Raw genomic sequence first — 21091 nt, 5'->3', positions numbered from 1 at the left:
GTAGGGAATGATGTGGAACAAGAATCAATCAGGGAACCCTTAGGGACAGTGATTATAAGCTTTAGGTTCACTATGACAAAGGATAAAATATAATCTAGAATTAAAATAAATAACTGGGGGAAAGCCAATATCAATGACATGGGAACTGATCTAGCCCAGGTAAATTACCATAAAAAGACTGGCAGACAAAAAAATAGTTGAATCATGGGCAGCTGATTGTAACAAGGAAGCAGTTGTGCTACTGTTGAAACAAATTTTCATGAGGAGAAATGGTAGGACAAGTAAGCCAGAGTTCCCTGGAAAACAAAAGACATAAAGTGTACGGTGGAGGTGAAAACAGGTGTGTAGGATGGATATCAGGTCGATGAATAAGGCGAAAACAGTGCTAAATATAGGAAGTTCAAAAGGAAATGAAAAGAGAAATAAAAACAACAAAGAGAGAGGACAAGCAGAGGTTGGAAGCCAATATAACAAAAAATCTGACCTGCTATGCATGCAGGTCTTCCACAGGCATGCAAATAGTAGAAAGATGGTTAAAGGAATAGGGCTGATGATGATCCACAAAAGGATTTATGCATGGAGGCCGGAGATAATTCTGAGGTACAGTACTTAAATCACTACTTTGCATCCATCTTTAGCAAAGAAGACACTGCCAAAGTCACATGAGATAATTGAGACATGGCTAAGAATTGATAAAGAGGAATACTGTATCTTCTCACGAACCTGATTCATTCCTGGTCACTTATCAACGTTAAATATAGTCACTTGTTCGACTGCTCCACTGTGCTAGGCAACACATAAGAAATTGGAACCATAATTTTCCTTTTGCTAAATTTGAAACTTTTAATAAATTTACCTCTTTTTTGGGCAGAATTCTACAGAGCCCTGAGTGATGTAAGATATGACAAGAAATCTGGGAGAATCATGTGAGAAGTCAGATGAGGCCTTTCTCAATACTGGGAACAACGCATTGCATTTTCAAACAAAGTTCTGGATGTTGAGGCAAGATACTTGCTAGGGAGCAGCAAGATGCATATTAACAAGGATTATTGTTTGTTGTTGGCCTTATTAACTGAAAATTTCACCTCGTTAATGAGCAGCTTCTTATTCTGCCATCCACTGTGACTAAACCTTGGTGGGAGCAAGGGACACGTTGACCCTAGGAAGTACAGAGGATCAGAGGGATCTTGGTGTGCATGATTGTAGATCCTTGAAGGCAATAAGACAGGTAGATAAGGTGGCTAAAAAGGCAAAAGGTAGCAAGGACTGCAGATGCTGGAAGTCAGAGTCAATAAAATGTGGAGCTGGAGGAGCATAGCAGGTCAGACAGCATCACCGAAATGTCAACTTTCCTGCTCATCTGAGGATGTCTGACCTGCTATGCTCCTCCAGCTCCACATTTTATTGGCTAAGGTGGTATATGGGATACTTGACTTGTTTAGTTAAGGCATTCAAGAGTAAGAGGTTATGATTAGAAGTAGAAATAGAATCAGATTACATTGTCATGTGTACTCAAGTATAGGAATACATGAATGTGGTGAAAAGTGTACAAAGTTGCCATTCTCCAGCACCATCTTGGTTACAAAACCAAAATTTTAAAAGAAAGAGAAAAATTTTAAAAAGCCAAAGGGTAAGAAAATGTCCAGATCTTAAAGTCTAAACTCTTATTTCCATAAAGGAGTTTGGAGCACTCAGTCACTGATGCTGGCACCCCGTTTAGCCATGGCCTGGAGTCTAGGTCAGTCTGCGAGTCTCGCATCGATTGCCAGGAGGAGATGCGTTCTTGTTGCTGTTGATGATGCTGCCACCGCCTCCAATTGCTGAGAGAAGCTTTGCCACCACCGCCCTGAACACTAGAAGAAGCAATGTCGTTACTGCTGTTGCATCCAATCGCCAGGACTGCCAGGAGGCTTTTGCCATGACATGAAAGTCCCAGTCTCACTGCCAACGTCATGCTGCTGCTGCCTTTGAGCACTGAGGGGAGCCCAGTAGGAACCGTAACCACTGCTGCAACAGCCCGCTCTCACTGCTGATGCTGTGCTGACGGCTCCTCCGATTGCCAAGAGGAGCCCGGGAGGCGACTGCCTCCAAACTTGCTGCCACCTCCAACCACTGGGAGGCTGCTGCCATTCCATGCACGGCCTGCTTTCGCCAACGTGCCAAGGCCACCAAATTGCTGCAAATGGCTTTAAAGAAAAGAAAACAAAGAGAAAAGAAAAAAAGAAGAAAAACTGTAGAAGTAAAAAGAAGGAAGAAAAAAGAAAGCAGATGGGCGTGGATGAACTCCAGACTCAGCTCTGCTACTCTGCCGCCCTTTTGAATATGATGGATCTGTATATAATGTTATTTAAGTAACAGCTGGAGCACTGTGTGCAGTTCTCATTGCTATACTACAGGAAAGATATGACTACATTAAAGGGAGTGCAGAGCAGATTCACAAGGATGTTGCCTGGCCTGCTGCAGTTCAGTTATGAGGGATGATGAAATAGGCTGGATTTGTTTTCCACAGATCAGAGAAGGCTGAGCAGGACCTGACTGAGGTGTAAAAAGTTATGAGAGGCATTGATAGGGTAGATGTGGAAAAACATTTCCCCTCAGTGGAGGGGGCAATACAGGATGCATAATTTTAAGGCCAAAGAGAGGTTTCAAAGGGATATGAGGAATTTTTATTTCACCTGGAGGGCTGTGGTTATCTGAAACTCACTGCTTAAAAGGGTAGTATAGGGGAGAACCCTCAAGATATTTAAGAAATATTAAGATGACTATCTGTAATTAGCCAACTGCCGCAAATAGGATTAGAATACATAGATGCTTGATGACCAGCATAGACACGATGGGCCGAAGGGCATTTTTTCTGTCCAGTAAAAACTCTATAACTCTAGGATTCCTAACCTCTGACCTGCTCTTGCAGCCACATTATTTATGGCTAGTCCAGTTCTGGATCTTGTCAGTCGTAACTCCCAGCACGTTGGATGCAGGAAACTCGATGATGGTTATGCCATTGAATATCAAGGGGTGATGGTTAGATTATCTGTTGCTGCAGATGGTCATTGCCTGGCACTTGTGAAGCTTGAATGTTAATTGCTACTTGTAAACTCAAACTTGGCATGGAATATTTTGCAATCATCATCTCTTCTGACCTTATGATGGAAAGAAGGTCACCCATGAATCAGCAAGATGGCTGAGGCTAGGACATTCTCCTGAAGAACTCCTGCAGAGATATCTTGCAGCTGACATGACTAACTTCCAACAACCACAACCATCTTCCTTCATGCCATGTATAACATTAACCAGTGAAGAGTTTTCCCTTGATTCCCAATGACTCCAGTTTTGCAAGGTCTCCTTCATGCCGTAATCAGTCAAATGCAGCTTTGATGTCAAAGGCAGTCACTCTCAAATCACCTCTGGACTTCAGCTGTTTTGTCCATTTTTGACCTAAGGCTCTAATGAGGTCAGGAGCTGAATGGGTCCTGCTGAAACCCAAACTAGGTATAAGTGAGTAGTTGATAGCAAGAACCGCAGATGCTGGAATCAGAGACAACACATTGTAGAGCTGGAGGAACGCAGCAGGTCTGGCAGCATCAGAAGGGTCTGACCCAAAACGTCAACTTTCCTGCTCCTCTGATGCTACCTGGCCTGCTGTGTTTCTCCAGCTCCATACTGTTGTCGTTTCATAAGTGAGTAGGTTATTGCGAAAGAAATGCTGCTTAATAGCACTGTTGATAACACCTTCCCTCACTTTTTCAATGATGGAGCTGATGGGGGACAGTATTTGGCTAGATTGGAGATTTTTTCTTTAGAGTGAACAGATTGTTGAAAAGCATTTAATAGAGGGCAGTAGTGAGAAGCAACTGAGGAGAATTCTGGGAGAAGTCAGTTCGCTCACCATGAATGAGAGGGGGATCCTGGAGGACTCAGTTTCAAAGAATTCAAAGAGGGGCAGTAATGGTAGTTAATGGAGTGGTATGCTCCTCCTGTGAGAGGGTGCCACTGAGAAGCGACTGTGGAGAATTCTGGGAAAGGGCAATACCTGGCAGGGGAGAGACCAGGATCAGGAAGGTGGTTCTCCCAGGGCAAGTCCGAGCTGAGAGCCATCATTATCATCATCAGAAGATCTCAATTATTGCTGGCTCATGATTGCGAGTAGACGTTGGTGGATCGTCAGTTGAGCAATTGCTATTAGTGGATCTTTATGCTGGCTACAACCAATTCAGTGACCAGCCAACCAGAGCCATAGCCTCTGTGAGCACCCGCACCCAAGGCCAGGGGATCCGCAATACAGTCAGGTTGACTGTGAAGAAGGTACAGGAAGGATTACCAGTTGAACAGAATTTCTTTGAGAAGAGAGTCCTCATAGATGGCTGTGGGTTCCAAGCAGCAGATATTTTCTGTCAGCAGGATTTCCCCAGTGGGGGGGTGCTTAAACATGACCTTCAGGGGCATGAAGCAATATGAATGTTTCCAGAGGTATTTGAGGAGAAAGATGGTGAGGGTCTATTGTTCGTCCTCCCTGCACAGAGGAGCCGGGTTGTTACAATCTGTATATACAAACCCCAGGTCCTGACAGCAGATATCCTGATCTTTTTTGGGAACGTAGGTACAGCTTGAAGGAGGCAGCACGAATGCAGTGGACTCCTTCAGAATCTGGACCAGTAACTGGCAGATCAAGGTGACCCTGAAGGTGGATACCGACTGGACCATCTTCCACCTGACTTCCAGCTTCGCGATTGGAGAGAGCCTGCAGACCCTGCTGGAGGTCAGAGCACATGGCAGCAGACTACAAAGTGACAGTCTGCAGGAACTGCAAACAGAAGGGGCATCTGACTAAGGACTGCCAGGAGTCCAAGAGCTGCAACCTACATGGAGAAGCAGGCTACATGTACAATGCTCAGATGGCCAGAGGTGGCAACATGAGCCACAGATCTCCAAGAAAACTGAAATGAAGGGCACCCAGGAGGAGCAGCAGGCTGGAGAGGAAGAAAAGGTAGCTACAACAGTAGCACAACTGACTCAACCTTCACCTGAGAAGGCAGAGCCAATGGAGGAGGAGGAAGCAAGGGAAGCGGGTATTGGATACCGAAGAGAAACAACCAGAAAAGGAGAACACACGGCCCCCACAGGCCCACGGCAAAATGGAAAGAGGCCGCTGTCTGTCCATGATGGACACACCAGCAGCTCTTCTGATGAAGAAGACGCACAGAGGGATGGTCACCAACAAAAAAAAGACGCACAGCACCACAGGGGAGAAGGAGAGGAGCACCCATCAACACAGAAATGCTGGATGTTGAAGGGGCCTGGTGAAATCTGACCTCCAGCAATTGGGAACCAAAGGGTACCCATTGCAGCATAGCTCCGGGCAACTGGGAACAACGACACTCCGAATAAGGAGCAGTTCACAACAACCTTTCTGGCTTTGTCTTTGCCCCAATGACACTGGATCCGGGCAACTCCCCCAGGGAGGACCAGGACAGCTACCTCAGCACTGAGAGTGTCCAACAGTTCACCCATACTACAGGGACTTCCCTTGTGTCAAGGGCACGGGTGAACAAACACTGAGTCTACAGGTAATTTAATAACATCTCAAAATGGGTTTAAAATTGCCAGTATTAACATGCGTAGCATTAAATCTACTACGCGGTGTGTTTCTATGTTGACTTACCCGGCTAACGTCAAAGCGGACCTCCTGTTTCTGCAAGAGTGCGGGATACCACACCTCAGCAGCTACAGGAAATGGTCAAGCTTGTGGGTTCACAGGTCTTCCATTTGGTTGGCGGCAAATGATTGACACTTCTCCAGCCTGGATATTCTGCTGTGAGGAAGCATTCACCATCTCCAAAGTCAAGGAGGTGGTGGGCTGGCACTTCCTCCTAGCAGACATCATGTGCAGAAATTCTCCCCAGTGGTATAGAGTGAGCATCTGGCCATCCTCAACAGCTCCCACTGTTGCTGGCGATGTTCAGGCTGGTCATTCTAGCCAGAGACTTCAACTGCATCATCAATGCTGCTGGATGATCCTTCAGGGGCTGACAGTAAACTGGATGCCACGTCCAGATTCTTGATAAAAACTATTGAAGTCACCAAACTGCACAACGTCTTCAGCACCTACAGACAGAGTACAGTGTAGATACGCCTGGTTGCGGCCAGATGGGCCTATCCGCTCAAGGATAGATTTCCTGTTTGTGTCCCGAACGTTCTCAGTCAGATCCATCGATATCAAGCCGGTATTCTTCTCTAACCACTGCCGCCTGCTTACTGTCCTGACCTACAGGACAACCAGCGGGCCGGCAAGGGAATGTGGAAGCTGAACATGAAACTGTTGACCCCAGAACATGTTAAGGAACTCAAAAGAGATGACACAGGTTGAAGAACCATGAAACCCCTCTTTGAGCCTCCAGTGAACTGGTGGGAAACAGTCGAAGGGAACGTAAAGAGGTTCTTTATCCTCAAAGGTGTTCAGAAAGCGAGAGAGAGAGATGGGGAGAGCTGTCCAAATCCAGAAAAGTATGCAGAACCTGCTCCTGTTGCAGATGGCTTGATGTCAAGGAGAATCTCCATGAGGTGAACAGCCAGCAAGCCTCGCACTTTCCCTTAGAGACCTCCAAGATAATCGTCTGGTCCAGAATCCAGAGCATAGAGCAGGATGAGACGTGCTCATATTTCTTCTTCCATGAAGTGCACAAAGAAAGCTCTGTGATCAGCAGCTTGAAGGAAGAAGATGGCTCAGTATCGTCATCTCAGTCTGACATCCTGAGGATCAGCAAATCCTTCTTTGCCAGACTGTATGACACTAAACCCAGACAGCATGGCCTCCCAGTCATTGCTGTTTATCATGCTAGACGACAGCACACAGGACAGGCTGGATGAGCTGACCAATGCCCTTGAGTCCACAGAAAAGAATAAAACTCCTAAAACAGATGGCTTACTGGCTGATTTGTATTCAGCTCTGTGGGACTTGATCGGTCAGGACTTGCTGGAGGTGTATGACAGTATGCTTCTGGTAGATAGCACTTGCAAATCCAACAGCAAGGACAACATCACCCTCATCTATAAGCGGAAGGTGAGAAGGAGGGCATTAGAAATTAGTGACCAATTTCACAGCTGAGTGCAGATTACAAAATCCTGTCTAAAGTCATCGCCAACTGGGTCAGGTCTGCTCTGGGATAGGTGATTCATCCTGGCCAAGCCTGTGCTGTACTGGGCAGGATGATCTCTGAGAGCGTCATGCTCCCCAGGGATACAAATGCCTAAATGCAGGACAGCGGGTATACAGGCCTGGCTCATCAGCCAGACCAGAAGACAACAGGATATCCACACCTACATGTGAGACATGCTCTCCAAAATGGGCTTTGGGGAGGGAATCCACAATTGGATCCAAATGCTCTACACTGATCAATCAATGGGTGGGAATCAGAAAGCTTCCCGATCAGATCTGAAGTCAGGCAGGGCTGCGCTCTCTCTGCTGCCTTGTTTGTATATTTTATAGAGCCTTTTGCCAAGTCCATCTGAAAAGATGTGAGCCTAGGAGGGGCGACTATTCCAGGCAATGGAGACCTGCAGGTCAATACTTCCCTGTACATGGATGACGTTGCCGTTTTCTGCGTGGGTCCACTAACAGTGCACAGACTAATGAGCATCCGCAACCAGTTTGAACTGGCCTCAGACACCAAGGTAAATTGAGGCAAGAGTGAGGCCATGTTTTTTGGGAATTGGGCCAATCGATCCTTTATACCTTTCACTATCAGGATGGATTACTTGAAGGTGCTGGGAATATGGTTTGGAGAGGCTGGGGCGTGCCCCAAAACCTGGGTGAAGTATATCGCCAAGGTGAGGCAGAAACTGGACTTTCGGAAGCACTCCTCCATTGTAGCTAAAAACCTGGTCATCAGGTATGAGGTACTCTCGGTGTTGTTTTATGTGGCACAGGTCTGGCTCATTGCAGTCACCCAAGCCATTTTCCACTTCATCTGGAGGTTGAAGGTGGACTGTGTCTGCAGGGACACGATGTACAAAGCTCTGGATAAGAGGAGAAGAACATACCCTATTCCACACTCATTCTGATGGCCACCTTTGTGTGTGGATGCGTAGACCCTAGGTATGTAAACACCAAGTGTCACTATGTACAGAGGTTCTACCCATCCCCCATGTTGTGAACAATGGGAGAGGTCAAACGCCCATGCGAAGTTCCACCGGCTGCTCCTCTCAGACTGCTGTCAGATCGGTTGGAGCAGTAGTTGGACTCACTGAGGAGCATACACGAGGCAGAAGATTTTATAGATAGGGGTTTCAGGGATATGGTCACACTAAAGATTCAGCCTGATATATGGGTGGGCCAGGAGGGGCAGGCAGTACAGGAGATCTCAGTAGCTATTCCCCTCTCAAACAAGTATACAATCTTGGATACTATTGGGAGTGATAGCCTTTAGAGGAAAGAAACGTCAGCAGTCTGAACAGTAGCACCACAAATCACTCTGTTGGAGTAGGAAAGGTTGAAGTGTATGGGAGTGGTAGTGATAGGGGACTCTCAGGGCCCAGATAGGCCTTTCTGTGGCCACAAGCGAGACTCCAAGATGGTGTGTTCTTCCTTGGTGCCAGGGCAGAGGATGTCTCTGAGAGGGCACAATGGAAAGGGGACAAGCCACAAGTCATGGACCATGTTGATACTAACAACATACACAGGAAGACAGATGAGGTCTCGCAAAGGGAATTTAGGGATTTCGGTGGCAAGTTGAAAACAGGACCTTTAGACTTGTAATCTGAGGATTACACTCTATGTCACGTGCTACTGAGGCTAGAACTAGGAAGATAATATAGCTGTTTGCATGGCTGAAGAGCTAGAGTAGGAGAGAGGGCTTCAGATGTCTGGATCATTGGGATCTTTTCCAGGACAGGAATGACCTGTACAAGAAGGACGGTTTGCACCCAAATCAGAGGGGCACCAATATCTTTGCAGGGAGGTTTGTTAGTGCCACTTGACAGAGTTTAAACTAGTGTGGCAGGGGAGTGGGATCCAGGGCAGTAGGTCAGCATGTGCAGTGATTGAGAAGAAGGTAGATGTTAAGTCAAATAAGTTTGATAGGAAGAACAGGCAGGGCCAGGTTAATGAACATGGCAGGACTGGCGATTTGAAGTAAACAGGTAATCAGCTTAGTGCCTGAATTAGTGCATGGAACTATGATGTTATAACCATTACAAAATCTTGGTTGAGAAAAGGGTAGGATTGGCAGCTCAATGTTCCAGGGTTTAGATGTTTTAGGCATGATAGAAAAAGGGATGTTAAAGGGGTGGGGTAGTTGCATTACTGATTAAAGATAATGCCACAGCTCCACTAACAGAGGACATCTTGGAGGGCTCATCCAGCAAGAATTTGTGGGTAGAACTCAGAAATAGAAAGGTTCAATCCCTATTATGGTGTTATACTATAGGCCTACCGATAGCCAGCAGGAGATGGAGGAACAGATATGTAAGCAGATCATGGAAAGACGCAAAAACAACAGGGCTTTTGTAGTGGGTGATTTTAATTTCCCCAATATTGTATGGGACTCCCTTAGTTCCAGAGCCTTAGCTGAGGCAGAATTTGTTAGGTGCATCCAGGAGGGTTTCTTGAAACAATATGTAGATAGTCCAACTAGAGAAGGGGTCGTACTAGACCTTGTTTGGGGAATGAGACTGGCCAGGTCATTGAAGTTTCAGTGGGAGAGCATTTTTGGAACAGTGATCATAATTCTGTAAGTTTTAAGATAGTTATGAATAAGACTGGTCCTCAGGTGGACGTGCTAAATCGGTGAAGACTAATTACAACAGTATTAGGCAGGAGCTGGAGAAATTAATTCTGGGCAGCAGTTTTTAATAGTAAATGCACATCTAATATGTGACAGTCTTTTAAAGGCCAGTTGATCAGAGTTAAAAGCTAGCACGCTCCTGTGAGGATAAAAAATAAGGATGGCAAGATTTGAGAACCCTGGATAACGAGAGATATTGAAAGATTAATCAAAAAGAAAAAAAGAAGTGTATGTGAGGTTTAGGAAATTGAAATTTGTCAAGGCCCTGAATGAATATGAAGGAAGCCGGCAAGAACTTAAACAAAGAGTGAGATAGTAAGGACTGCAGATGCTGGAAGTCAAAATCAATAAAATGTGGAGCTGGAGAAGCACAGCAAGTCAGACAGCGTTGGAGGAGCAGGAAAGTCAACTCACAGGTCCTGATGAAGGGTCCAGACCTGAAACGTCAACTTTCCTGCTCCTCCAACACTGTCTGACCTGCCGTGCTTCTCCAGCTCCACAACTTAAACAAGGAATTAGAAGGATTAAAAAGGGCCATGAAATTTTCTTGGCAAGTAGGATTAAGGAGAATCACAAGGCATTTTACATCTATGTAATAGGAGCAAAAGAGTAACTTAGGAAAGGATAGGTCCACTCAAGGACAAAGTTTAGGAATTTATGCATGGAGCTTGAGGAAGTGGGTGAGGTCCTAATGAGTACTTCACATTGGTATTCACCAAGGACAAGGATATGTATGATGGTAAGATTAGGGACGGTTATTCTAGGGCATGCTGACATTAAGAAGGAGAAGGTGTTGGCTTAAGGTAGATAAGTCACCAGGGCCTGATGAGATCTATCCCAGGATACCGAGGAAGGCAAGGGAGGAGATTACTGGGGCCTTGACAAAGATCTTTGAATTCTCTTTAGCCACAGATAAGATCCCAAAAGACTGGAGACTAGATCCTGACCTGAAAAGTCAATTTTCCTGCTCCTCTGATGCTGCCTGGCCTGCCATGTTCCTCCAGCTCCATACTGTGTTGTCTCTGACTCCAGCATCTACAGTTCTTGATATCTCTGGAGACTAGCTAATGTTGTTCCTTTGTTTAAGAAGGGCAACAGGGATAATTCTGGAAATTACAGTCCAGTGACCTTACATCAGTTGTAAGGAAATTATTGGAGAATTATTAGGGACCACAACTTCCCCCCCTCAGTGGTCCAGAACGCCCTCGACCGTGTCTCCTGCATTTCCCACAACTCATCCCTCACACCCACTCCCCCCAATAACAACCAAAACAGAATGCCCCTCATCCTCACGTACCACCCCACCAACCTCCGGATCGAACGCACCATCCTCCGACACTTCCACCATCTGTAATCCGACCCCACCACCAAAGACATTTTTCCCTCCCCACCCTTATCTGCTTTCCGGAGGGACCATTCTCTCCGTAACTCCCTTGTCCGTTCCACACTCCCATCCAGCCCCACCACACCCTGCACTTTTGCCTGCAATCGCAGGAAGTGCTACACCTGCCCCTACACCTCCCCCCTACCCCCATCCCAGGCCCCAAGAAGACCTTTCACATCAAGCAGATGTTCACCTGCACATCTGCTAATGTGGTATACTGTATCCGTTGTTCCCGTTGTGGCCTCCTCTACATCGGGGAAACCAAGCGGAGGCTTAGGGACCACTTTGCGGAACACCTACGCTCGGTTCGCACTAAACAACTGCACCTCCCAGTCGCGAACCACTTCAACTCCCCCTCCCATTCCTCAGACGACATGTCCATCCTGGGCCTCCTGCAATGCCACAATGATGCCACCCGAAGGTTGCTGGAACAGCACCTCATATTTTGCTTGGGAACCCTGCAGCCCAATGGTATCAATGTGGACTTCACAAGCTTCAAAATCTCCCCTCCCCCAAACGCATCCCAAAACCAGCCCAGCTCATACCCGCCTCCCTAACTTCCTCCCACCTATCCCCTCCTCCCACCTCAAGCCCCACCCCCATCTCCTACCTACCAGCCTCATCCCGCCCCCTTGACCTGTCCGTCCTCCCTGGACTGACCTATCCCCTCCCTAACTCCCCATCTACACTCACCTTTACTGGCTCCAGCCCCACCTCTTTGACAAACTGTGTGTCTCCTCTCCACCTATCTTCTCCTTTATCCATCTTCTATCCGCCTCCCCCTCTCTCCCTATTTATTTCAGAACCCCCTTCCCCTCCCCCATTTCTGAAGAAGGGTCTAGGCCCGAAACGTCAGCTTTCCTGCTCCTCTGATGCTGCTTGGTCTGCCGTGTTCATCCAGCTCTACACCTTGTTATCTTATATTAGAGAAGGTACTTAGGGACAGGATTTACTTGCATTTGGAAAAGAATGGGCTTATTGGGGATAGTCATCATGGCTTTGTGCGGGTTAGGTCTCATCTCACAAATTTGATTGTGCTTTTTGAGGAAGTGAAAAAGAAGATTAGGGAGCATAGGATGTTGTCTGTATGGACTTTAATAAGGTAGTTGACAAGATCCTTCATGGTTGGCTGGTCCAGAAGATTAAGTTCCATGGGATCAATGATGAGTTGGTAAGTTGGATACAAAATTGGCATAGTCACAGAAGACAGAGTGTAGTTGTGGAGGGATATTTTTCTGACTGGAGGTCTGCAACCATTGCCATTCTACAAAAACCTCTGTTGTTTGTAATATGTAAATCATTTAGATGAAAATGTAGATGGTATGATTCATAAGTCTGCAGAAGATATAAAAATTGGTGAAATTGTGGATAGTGAGAAAGGTTTTCAAAGGATACAGCAGGATAAATATCAGTTGGAATGTTGGGTGGAGAAATGGCAGATGGAATTTAATCCAGACAAGTGTGAGGTGATGGTCAAATGCAAGACAAAAATATACAGTAAATGGCAGGACCCTTAGGAGCATTGCTATACTGAGAGATCTTGAGATGTAAGTCCATAGCTCCCTGAAAGTGGCAATACAAGTGGATTATTAGTAAAGAAGACATCCAGCAGGCTTGCCTTCATCAGTCAGAGCACTGAGTATAAAAGTTGACAAGTCATATTGTAGCTATATAAAATTTTAGATAGGCCATATTTGGCTTATTATGTGCAGTTTGGGTCACCACACTGTAGGAAGGACGTGAAAGCTTTGGAGAGGGTACAAAAGAGGTTTACCAGGATTTACCTGGATTGGAGTTTATTAGCTATTAAGGAGAGGTTCGACAAACCTGGATTGTTTTCAATGGAGCATCGAAGGTTGAGGGATGACCTGTAGAAATGTGTAAAATTATGAGAGGCGTAGATAGGGTGGATAGTCAGAATACTGTTCCCATGGTGGAAATGTCAAATACTAGGGGGCATAGATTTAAAGTGGAAGGGGTAAAGTTTAATGGAGATGTGCGTAGCAAGTTTCTCATACAGACCAAGATAGGTGCCTGAACTGTGCTGCCAGGGAAGTGGGAGAGGCAGATACAATAACAATGTTTACGAGACATTTAGATCGACACATGAACAGGTAAGGAATAGAGAGATACAGACCATATGCAGAAAGATGGGATTAGTTTAGAATGGCATCATAGTTGGCATGGACATGATGGGCTGAGGGCTTGCTCCTGTGCTATACCGTTCCGAGTTCTATGACAGGAAAGTTACGAAAGTGATTTAAAAAGTATACAGAATCACAAGCCTTACAAGTGGTGGTACAGAGCTTGAAAGTGAGAAAGTCACTGCGAGCTTTTATAAAACACTGGTTCAGCCTCAACCAGAGTATTGTGCCTGCACAGACACAACAGGCCGAATGTTCCTTTTCTATGCTGCAATCACTTTATGACTCTACAAATCCCTTAGATTTACCTTGGTTACTTACTTGTTTGACTTGTAGGCCATGACTCCATATTCTTTCTAACAAATCACAGAGACTGGCAATCAGCGTATTTTCTTCCACTCCTGTGATAGTCACCTCACCATGACCCAGTTCCACTGCTTCTCTCCCCATTTTCTCTACTAGCATGCGCTTAGTCTGCAAAAGAGATATTTGCGAGTTAATAAACACATTGGAAAAATAACAATTAGAATTACAATTCTGACCTTGTAGAAAAACGTTGAGAATTTCTCATTGCTTCTGGATGCAGATGCACCAGACAAAATAGCATAAAATTATGCAGATCAGAATGATCCGAGGTTTGATCCTTGACACATGACTAAGTAGATAATTTCATCAACTAAAACAGTTTGGGTTTTGGAAATAACTGCCTGAATATTTCTCGGGTGAGGAAGAGGAAGGACACAAAAAAATACAAGTTTTTCCAGTTTATAATCCAATAAATGCCTTAATGTATAAAAACGGCTTGAGTTTGGCTGGAGTAATTTTCATGCTCAAACAATATAACTATCACAATCTAGACTTAGACATGAACATTGGCATTTGGGTAAGCTGCAGAAAGGTGTGTGCAGCACTGTACCCCCAGTTACAATGAGCTATTTCAGGAAGAAAAGGAGGAAAACTTCACAGAAAAAAACAAAATTACCTTATTACGACATTCCTTCAATAGGCCCTCAACAAACTTCCAATTGGTATGTGCAATTACTGATGGAGACAGGTTAGACAGCTTAGGCTGACGCATGCTTGTTCCAAGGTTCCGAGCTTCCTGTATGTATTTCTTCAATTAGAGAAATAAGCAGAATAAGAAGAATAAGCATAATTTCAACAATCAGAAAGTGCATCACAAATCAATTTGCATTTAAAATTGACAGGCCGCCATGTTTCTTTAAAAAAAAAAGTCAATGAATGAAACATCATTATAAACTACACAAAAACTAAGTTTTAAAACCCAAAATTCAAACACACTCAATTTTCACAATACACTCAAATAAAATTCCAGTTTAAAGTTACGGGCTGGATCTTCTGAAGAGTGACAATCTCACACAGAATGCCCTTCTTTGTTTAAGAAGGAAAGGAGTTCTGCATTTTTGAAAGGAGATTCCATCAAGTCTCCCTCAGAAATGCAGAGCTGTACTTCCATTCTGTCAGTTCTTTCACAGAGCAGAACTGTCAAAGGAAGGCAAACCATGTGCCCTTTCCACAGCGATCAGCTGAAATTTAAAGGTCCTGACAGCTGTTTAGACAGCTTCTACCAAACGGTAAGTATATACAGTAAGTGTGATGTTAGGGTGCTGGGAGCATAGAGTGCCAGATGGGTGGAAGTAGGGTACCAATTTAGTCGGGTGCCACATGGGTAAGGAGCCAGCTGGGGAGGGTTAGGGTGCCAGGTGGTAGGATGCAAAAATAGTCAGGGGTTAGGCTGACAGATAAGTAGAATATCAAATGGGTAGAGTGCCAGGTAAGCAGGGTGCAGGTAGTGTGGGTTGCTAGCTGGGATGGGATAGGGTACAAATTGGAAAAGTAGGCAACTAAGTGTTTAGATCAGGTTGGAGTAGACTGGAGAAATCAGGTCCAGCCACTTGGAGGGGGCTGCTGCTGAGGGTTTGAGGTGGGGAAGGATAGGTGTTGGATCTGAGAAGTTCAGGTTTGGCAATGGAGGAGTCAGGTCAGGACCATCACGGGTAAGGAAATTGTTTCCAATGGTGATGTTGAGGTAGCAGCGGGATGGATCAGGTCTGGTGGCAAGGGCATAGGGGTTCGTGGGGTTCAGCGATCAGGATTTGTTGGGTCCTGGGAAACAGGGGTATCAGATAGGGGTTGAGGGTGTCAGGTCCCAGTGGCTAGGAGTGTATTGGGTCCTGAAGTGTCAGGTCAGGGTCTGGGTGCTCTGAATGGTCTAGGGGTGTGTGAGATAAGTATGAAGTCTGTTGAACAATTACTCGCAAGTTAGCCCATGTATTTAACAGTCTAACATTTCCTGGTCACAATTTTATTTAATTTCATTGCAAGTTTTTGATGGAGGTTTTTAGAATGTTTTAATGTAGACAAATTATACAGAGGAAAATTCAATTTCCCATGCAATTCCATTGGAGAGTACTACAAAGGGAATTTTGCAGGGTCCTCATGTGTAACTCTTACCTAAACTGGCTTTATGACTGCCTGGCCAATGGAAAATCTGCCCCTTCAAATCAACTAACAGCAATAAACTTCCAGAGTGACATTTAGAAGAAAAGTTCAGATATAATGGTAGGGAATTTTAAATACCCGCCAAAAATTCTGCAGTAACCTTCAATACTGCAGTTGAACTCTCCACTTATATTCTATCATTTCAATTGTACGTTGTACATGTTAACCCAAGAATTGGCAGTGAACTGTACACTGAACAAGTATTTCCAGTTATGGGCAGAGTTATATGCACAAATGATTGCACCCTTGTATCTAGTTTGTGTGAAGTGGGTTTTTGTATTTTGTGTAACTGCTGAAAATATGTTTTAAATCCTATCCTTCAGATCCCAAACCTTAAATCAATGAATGATCTGAAATGTCATTAGAAAAAAACTTTCCAACTATATGTAGCAGGTTTACATAAGAACTAGGAATTGGTGCAGGCTGGTGGGCTGAAGGACTTGTACCTGTGCTGTGTTGTATTATATTGTATAATGTACTGGCAATTTCTTTGCCCTTTTACACCCCAGGCATAAAATGAAATAAGCTTTAGATATTTTACACATATTTTCCAAAGAGTTTGGAGTACTTTGGCAATTACCAAACAAAAGAAAATGCTGGGAACACAGCACAAATTAGCATTACAAAGAAAGTCGAGGAGAATCCATTCAGAAAATAATGGGTTTTATGCTAATGCAATATGGGAGGAAATATGAGGTGAGTTTTTTTTAAAACTTCTTAGGTTAAAAATCCTGAAAACTTTTGATGGCTTGATACTATTATGACATAGGTATATAATATATTTCTTTTATTTGGGAATTTAGGGTTTTATTTTGAATTCTATAAGGCCAACATTTTTTTTAGAAAAGAGGTCAGAAAGTCATTTAGAATAGTGAACTCAATTATCATGTTGAAGAAAGCATGTATCTTATGTTAAATACCCAGCAAGCTCCCTGTGGAGTTAAATTGATCAACTGTTTACATTGTTCAGTTTTACAACATACAGAAATATGGTCACTTGTAGTTTGAAAAGAATCAGCTCAGAAGAACAGTTTAATTTTAGGAGAAGGCCAAATTTTTAGTTGGTGATAATATTAAGATCCTTCTAAACTTTATTATATATAACTTTATTTGATTTTTTTTCTTTTGTGTAATAAGCTTATGTCCTTTTGTTAAAAACATTGGCAGCATCACATGAATACGTTCAGTGACTAACTAGCTCAGTAACCAACTGCAAAAACGAAAGTAAGGATCTATCAAGGCAGGTTTCACTCTGGGATCTGACTTGTATGATACTACCATCAGCTCGGATGATTTTCTTTAAAATAACTGCAGTATAACTAATAGGATAATTGTGGTTAAAGTATGTGGATTCACTGTTCAATTTCATTCATTGATGAAAAATTAATTCTTTCAAAATTCAGAAATTAGCTCACCTAACTCTTCATGCTGTTACGCAACTGAAGGAAAGGATTTTACATAGTTTGATTACATAGCGTTTGTGGCACTGAAACAAGCCAATCAATCTATGACAATGTTTATGCTCCACAAAAGCCTCTTTCAAAAGTGAGGCAACTGATTAAGACTGATATTTAAATGCACATTTTTTTTCCACAGATTGGATATATAGCAATGAGCACTTTCTCTACGCATGAAGGGAAATGTACCCAATTTGGTAATCACATGCGTTTTTCCTCATGTTATTCTTGTAAATAAAGTCTATTATAGCTGTACCAAGACTCAAAATGCTTCTAAAATCACAACAATTTGGTGCTGCAAGCAGGTTCTTTATAATATCTATTGGGACATTATATCAAATGTTGATGTAAAAGAAAGGGGGTGTGCTTATTTTACCACTCATTAGTTAGAGAAGTCAGTGTTCAAAACAACAGCTAATATGCCAAATCGTAGATCTGAACCAGGGAATGGGTGCAGTAATTAGAATGGCATGACACTACGAACGCAATTCATTTCATTGGGTATTCAAGGAGGTGTAACTGATCTCAGGGTAAACTAGAGCAAATTGAGATTGGCTGCAGGGCAAAACATGGGAAAATATTTCCTAGAAAAGGAACCAGTAGGGTAAAATGGGAGAGTCAATTTTCTAGCCCAATGGTGTGAAATGAAGAAGGTCATTTCCAAGAAAGATAACCATCAAACTATAAAAGTAACATCAGCCATTGGGACAGAAATGTAGATGGGGGCCCAAAAGGTCACTCACTGAATTACTGCAGAGTAAAATAAGATAATGTCTAAGGAAGGCTTGAATCTGTACTAGGCTGTAGAAAAGCATGAGGCGTTGTTGGACGAGCAGCCCCAGGGAAAGGAAGAAAAAGCAATTGCAATACTATGTGCATATCATCTTTAAACGAGTCTGTTAGGACAGGTTACAAGAACAGGCAGAGGTTGAAAAATAATGGAAGAAAAACAAAACGTTGCATTCACAAATCAAGTATCTGAGGAGGAATGTTATGAGCGCAATTGACCAATTCTTTCCAGGGAGCTGGGGAGATGCAGTTTTGGCACACTTCACTCTGCTGATAAATGCGGTGAGGTTTACAGCCATCAGAGAATTCAAATTACAGCATGTATTAAGAGAATTCTGGAATTAAAGGGAAATCAAGCAGGCAACAGACAATAGTGATTGTTGAAATAAGAGAAAATAGGCAGCTTGTGTTTTAGGTCACAAGCAAAAATTTGCTATTTCCACTCCCACCAAGCCACACGTAAAGTTGATATATACAAGTGAATTTGGCATCAATTTCTACTTTCTGTGAATTGATATAAACTGAAAGCACTACTGAACTCTAGATTACCATTAAAACAATGTGTTGTCTGTTTAATGGCTTTGTTCTTGTTTCTTTGTAGTGTAGTTTCCTGTTGGTGCTAGTAGATATTGATTAATCCTCTGTGCCTGATTCTGTATGTTTTAAAACTGTTGGTGTTTATAGTATGTGAAACATCACAGTACAAAATTGTAGGTAAAGTTGAATAATAAACATGATAAAAGGCATATAAGTAAAAGCAAAGAACTGTAGATGTTGGAAAACTGAAATACAAACAGTAAGTTTGCTGAAGAAACTCAGCAGGTTTGGCAAAATCAGTAGAGAGAATCAGAGTTAAAGTTTTGAGAGTAGAGACCAGTGAAATTGTATGAGTATTGCAGAGGTTGTGTGTAAGGGTATGGAAAGCTTGCAGGTTTCTTTTGATTAAGCTAAAGTGGTTAAGTTTCTTCTAGAGAATTAACCTTATTGCACTTCAAAAGTTTGAAGGAAAGATTAGTAATGCAATTTGTGGGAATGGTAATAAAAAAAGCATTTTTCAAGATAATGCCTGGAATAATTGTTGAAAAAAAAACAAAAGAACTGGGGATGCTGTAAATCAGAAACAAAAACAGAAGTTGTGGAAAAGCTCAGCAAGTCTGGCAGCATCTGTGGAGAGAAATCAGAATTCAGTTCTGTGGAAGGGTCAATCGACCCAAAACATTAACTCTGATTTCTCTCCACAGATGCTGCCAGACTTGCTGAGATTTTCCAGCAACTTCTGTTTTTGTTTCTGGAATAATTGTTACTGGCTAGATTTTTATTAATCAAAATACCCTGTCATCAGTTGGGGATTTTTAATCTGGATAGAAGGTCCACACATGTTTGAGATGATTTTCCATTAGTGTTTTGATAGTGCAAATTGAGAGGTTTGGAATAATTCTGATTAATCATGTATCGGATTGATCTTAGTTCAGAAATCTTGCAAAGTTTAAAGATTTGAGGATTTTGTTCCTTATACAATTCTTTAAAGGGTTTTAAGTTTTAATTTGGATCCTGCAAATTGGAACTTGGAAACAAATGGCCTCGTTTGATACAGTGGGTTAAAAATATTAGAATTAATAATATTTGACAAAGATCGTTTTGAGAAAGCAGCTTAAAAATCAACTTTTGGAGATAATTGGCATTAATCTAAAATACTGCTGACTTTTGTACTGATAAAAAGAGGCAGAATTTGAAACAGAGACTTGCTCCCTATTGTTCAGGAAAGTTTAAAGAAAAAGCTCAAAATGACTCAATGGCATGAATTAAGGATTGTTTTGCTCTGCCCCTTTGGAGAAATAGAAAAAATAGAAGCTAAGCCTTTTGCTGGGGAAAGTTAAGATTGCATGCCACTGAATTAGCACTTTCTACCTTGAATGGAATGGATCTTTTATGCTTTTTACTTCTAGCAGTAAAAAGATCCTTAGCAACTTCGAGAATTTTATCAGATATTAATAAGGAATTGGAATCAATTAACCAGATTAAGTTCAATTGGGTTGGAGGGATTTTCTAAAAACAATAAAGACACACAGTCTTGATTGTTTCATATTTACTGAAACCAAACATATCATTTGAAGAGAAATATATTAAACATCAATGGGAATTTATCAGCCCAATAACACATTAATCTGATAGCTTAATTGAGCAAGTTACTGTTGTGGAAGAAAAGCAGTAAGATGTAATCAAAGGCAAAGAGCAAACAAGCAAAATCAGATGGAAGGTATCATATTAATAATCTGTGGACTAAAATTTTTCTGGGCATATGAATGAATTAGGAGACAACAAAATATGTGTGTGTGAAAGAGAGAGAGAGAAAGAAAGAAAGAGAGGGAGTGTGTTTTTGCGCATGTGTACACAATTCATCAACTCCATTGTTCGAGCTTCATACATGAGGAATAGCCACTTATGTGAGGAACAAAAAGGACTTTCCTACTGTAATGTACTGGTTGCATTTTTAACAATTTCATGCATCTACTTAAATTATTCATAAGGAATGGTACTATAACTCTCTCCCCAACTCCTGATTCCAGATAAACCTCGTTACCTCTGACACGCAAATCAAGAATGCGATATGAAGTGTTATTATTTACTCTAGATTGAAAATCCATATTTTTCTTTCCTGTGGAAACTTGAGAACAAGATATAGAATACCAAACAGTCAACTCAAAGGAAGTCAGTTTTAGTTAATTTCGTTCATTTTCAAACATACAATTTTGTAGAGACCCTTACAAGATGCCCTATTTGGGAATTTCTGATCTTATTCCTAACATCAGCAAGTTATACCAATGTGGGTAGCAAGCCTGCAACATACAATTACACAACTTGGCCACTCAACTGTAGAGGTAGGTATCTCACAATACCACTTCCCCACAACTTTTGTGGAGTCAGGCCAGCTTTGAAGTCACATGGATCACAGCCCTTCAAAAGAGTAAAGAACCATAATCTGGATTCAGGAAACATTTGAAGCACATGTTCAAA

General features: G+C 42.7%; 1 protein-coding gene across 1 annotated transcript in view; it reads right to left on the bottom strand.

The window, feature by feature from the left end:
- The window catches only part of dennd5a (DENN/MADD domain containing 5A), a 139994-nt gene that overhangs the window by 36395 nt on the left and 82508 nt on the right, over window positions 1–21091 (bottom strand). The window contains exons 11-12 of the mRNA XM_048607332.1: window positions 14290–14421; window positions 13629–13781 (exon numbers count right to left, since the gene is read on the bottom strand). Of these exons, the coding sequence (XP_048463289.1) occupies window positions 13629–13781; window positions 14290–14421 (285 nt within the window). The remainder of the gene's footprint in view (window positions 1–13628; window positions 13782–14289; window positions 14422–21091) is intronic.

This window comes from Rhincodon typus, chromosome 17, assembly GCF_021869965.1.
Source record: "Rhincodon typus isolate 14 chromosome 17, sRhiTyp1.1, whole genome shotgun sequence".
Classification (NCBI taxonomy): domain Eukaryota; kingdom Metazoa; phylum Chordata; class Chondrichthyes; order Orectolobiformes; family Rhincodontidae; genus Rhincodon; species Rhincodon typus.
The sequence above is the reverse complement of the archived record's forward strand: the minus strand, read 5'-3'. Positions and strand labels throughout refer to the sequence as shown.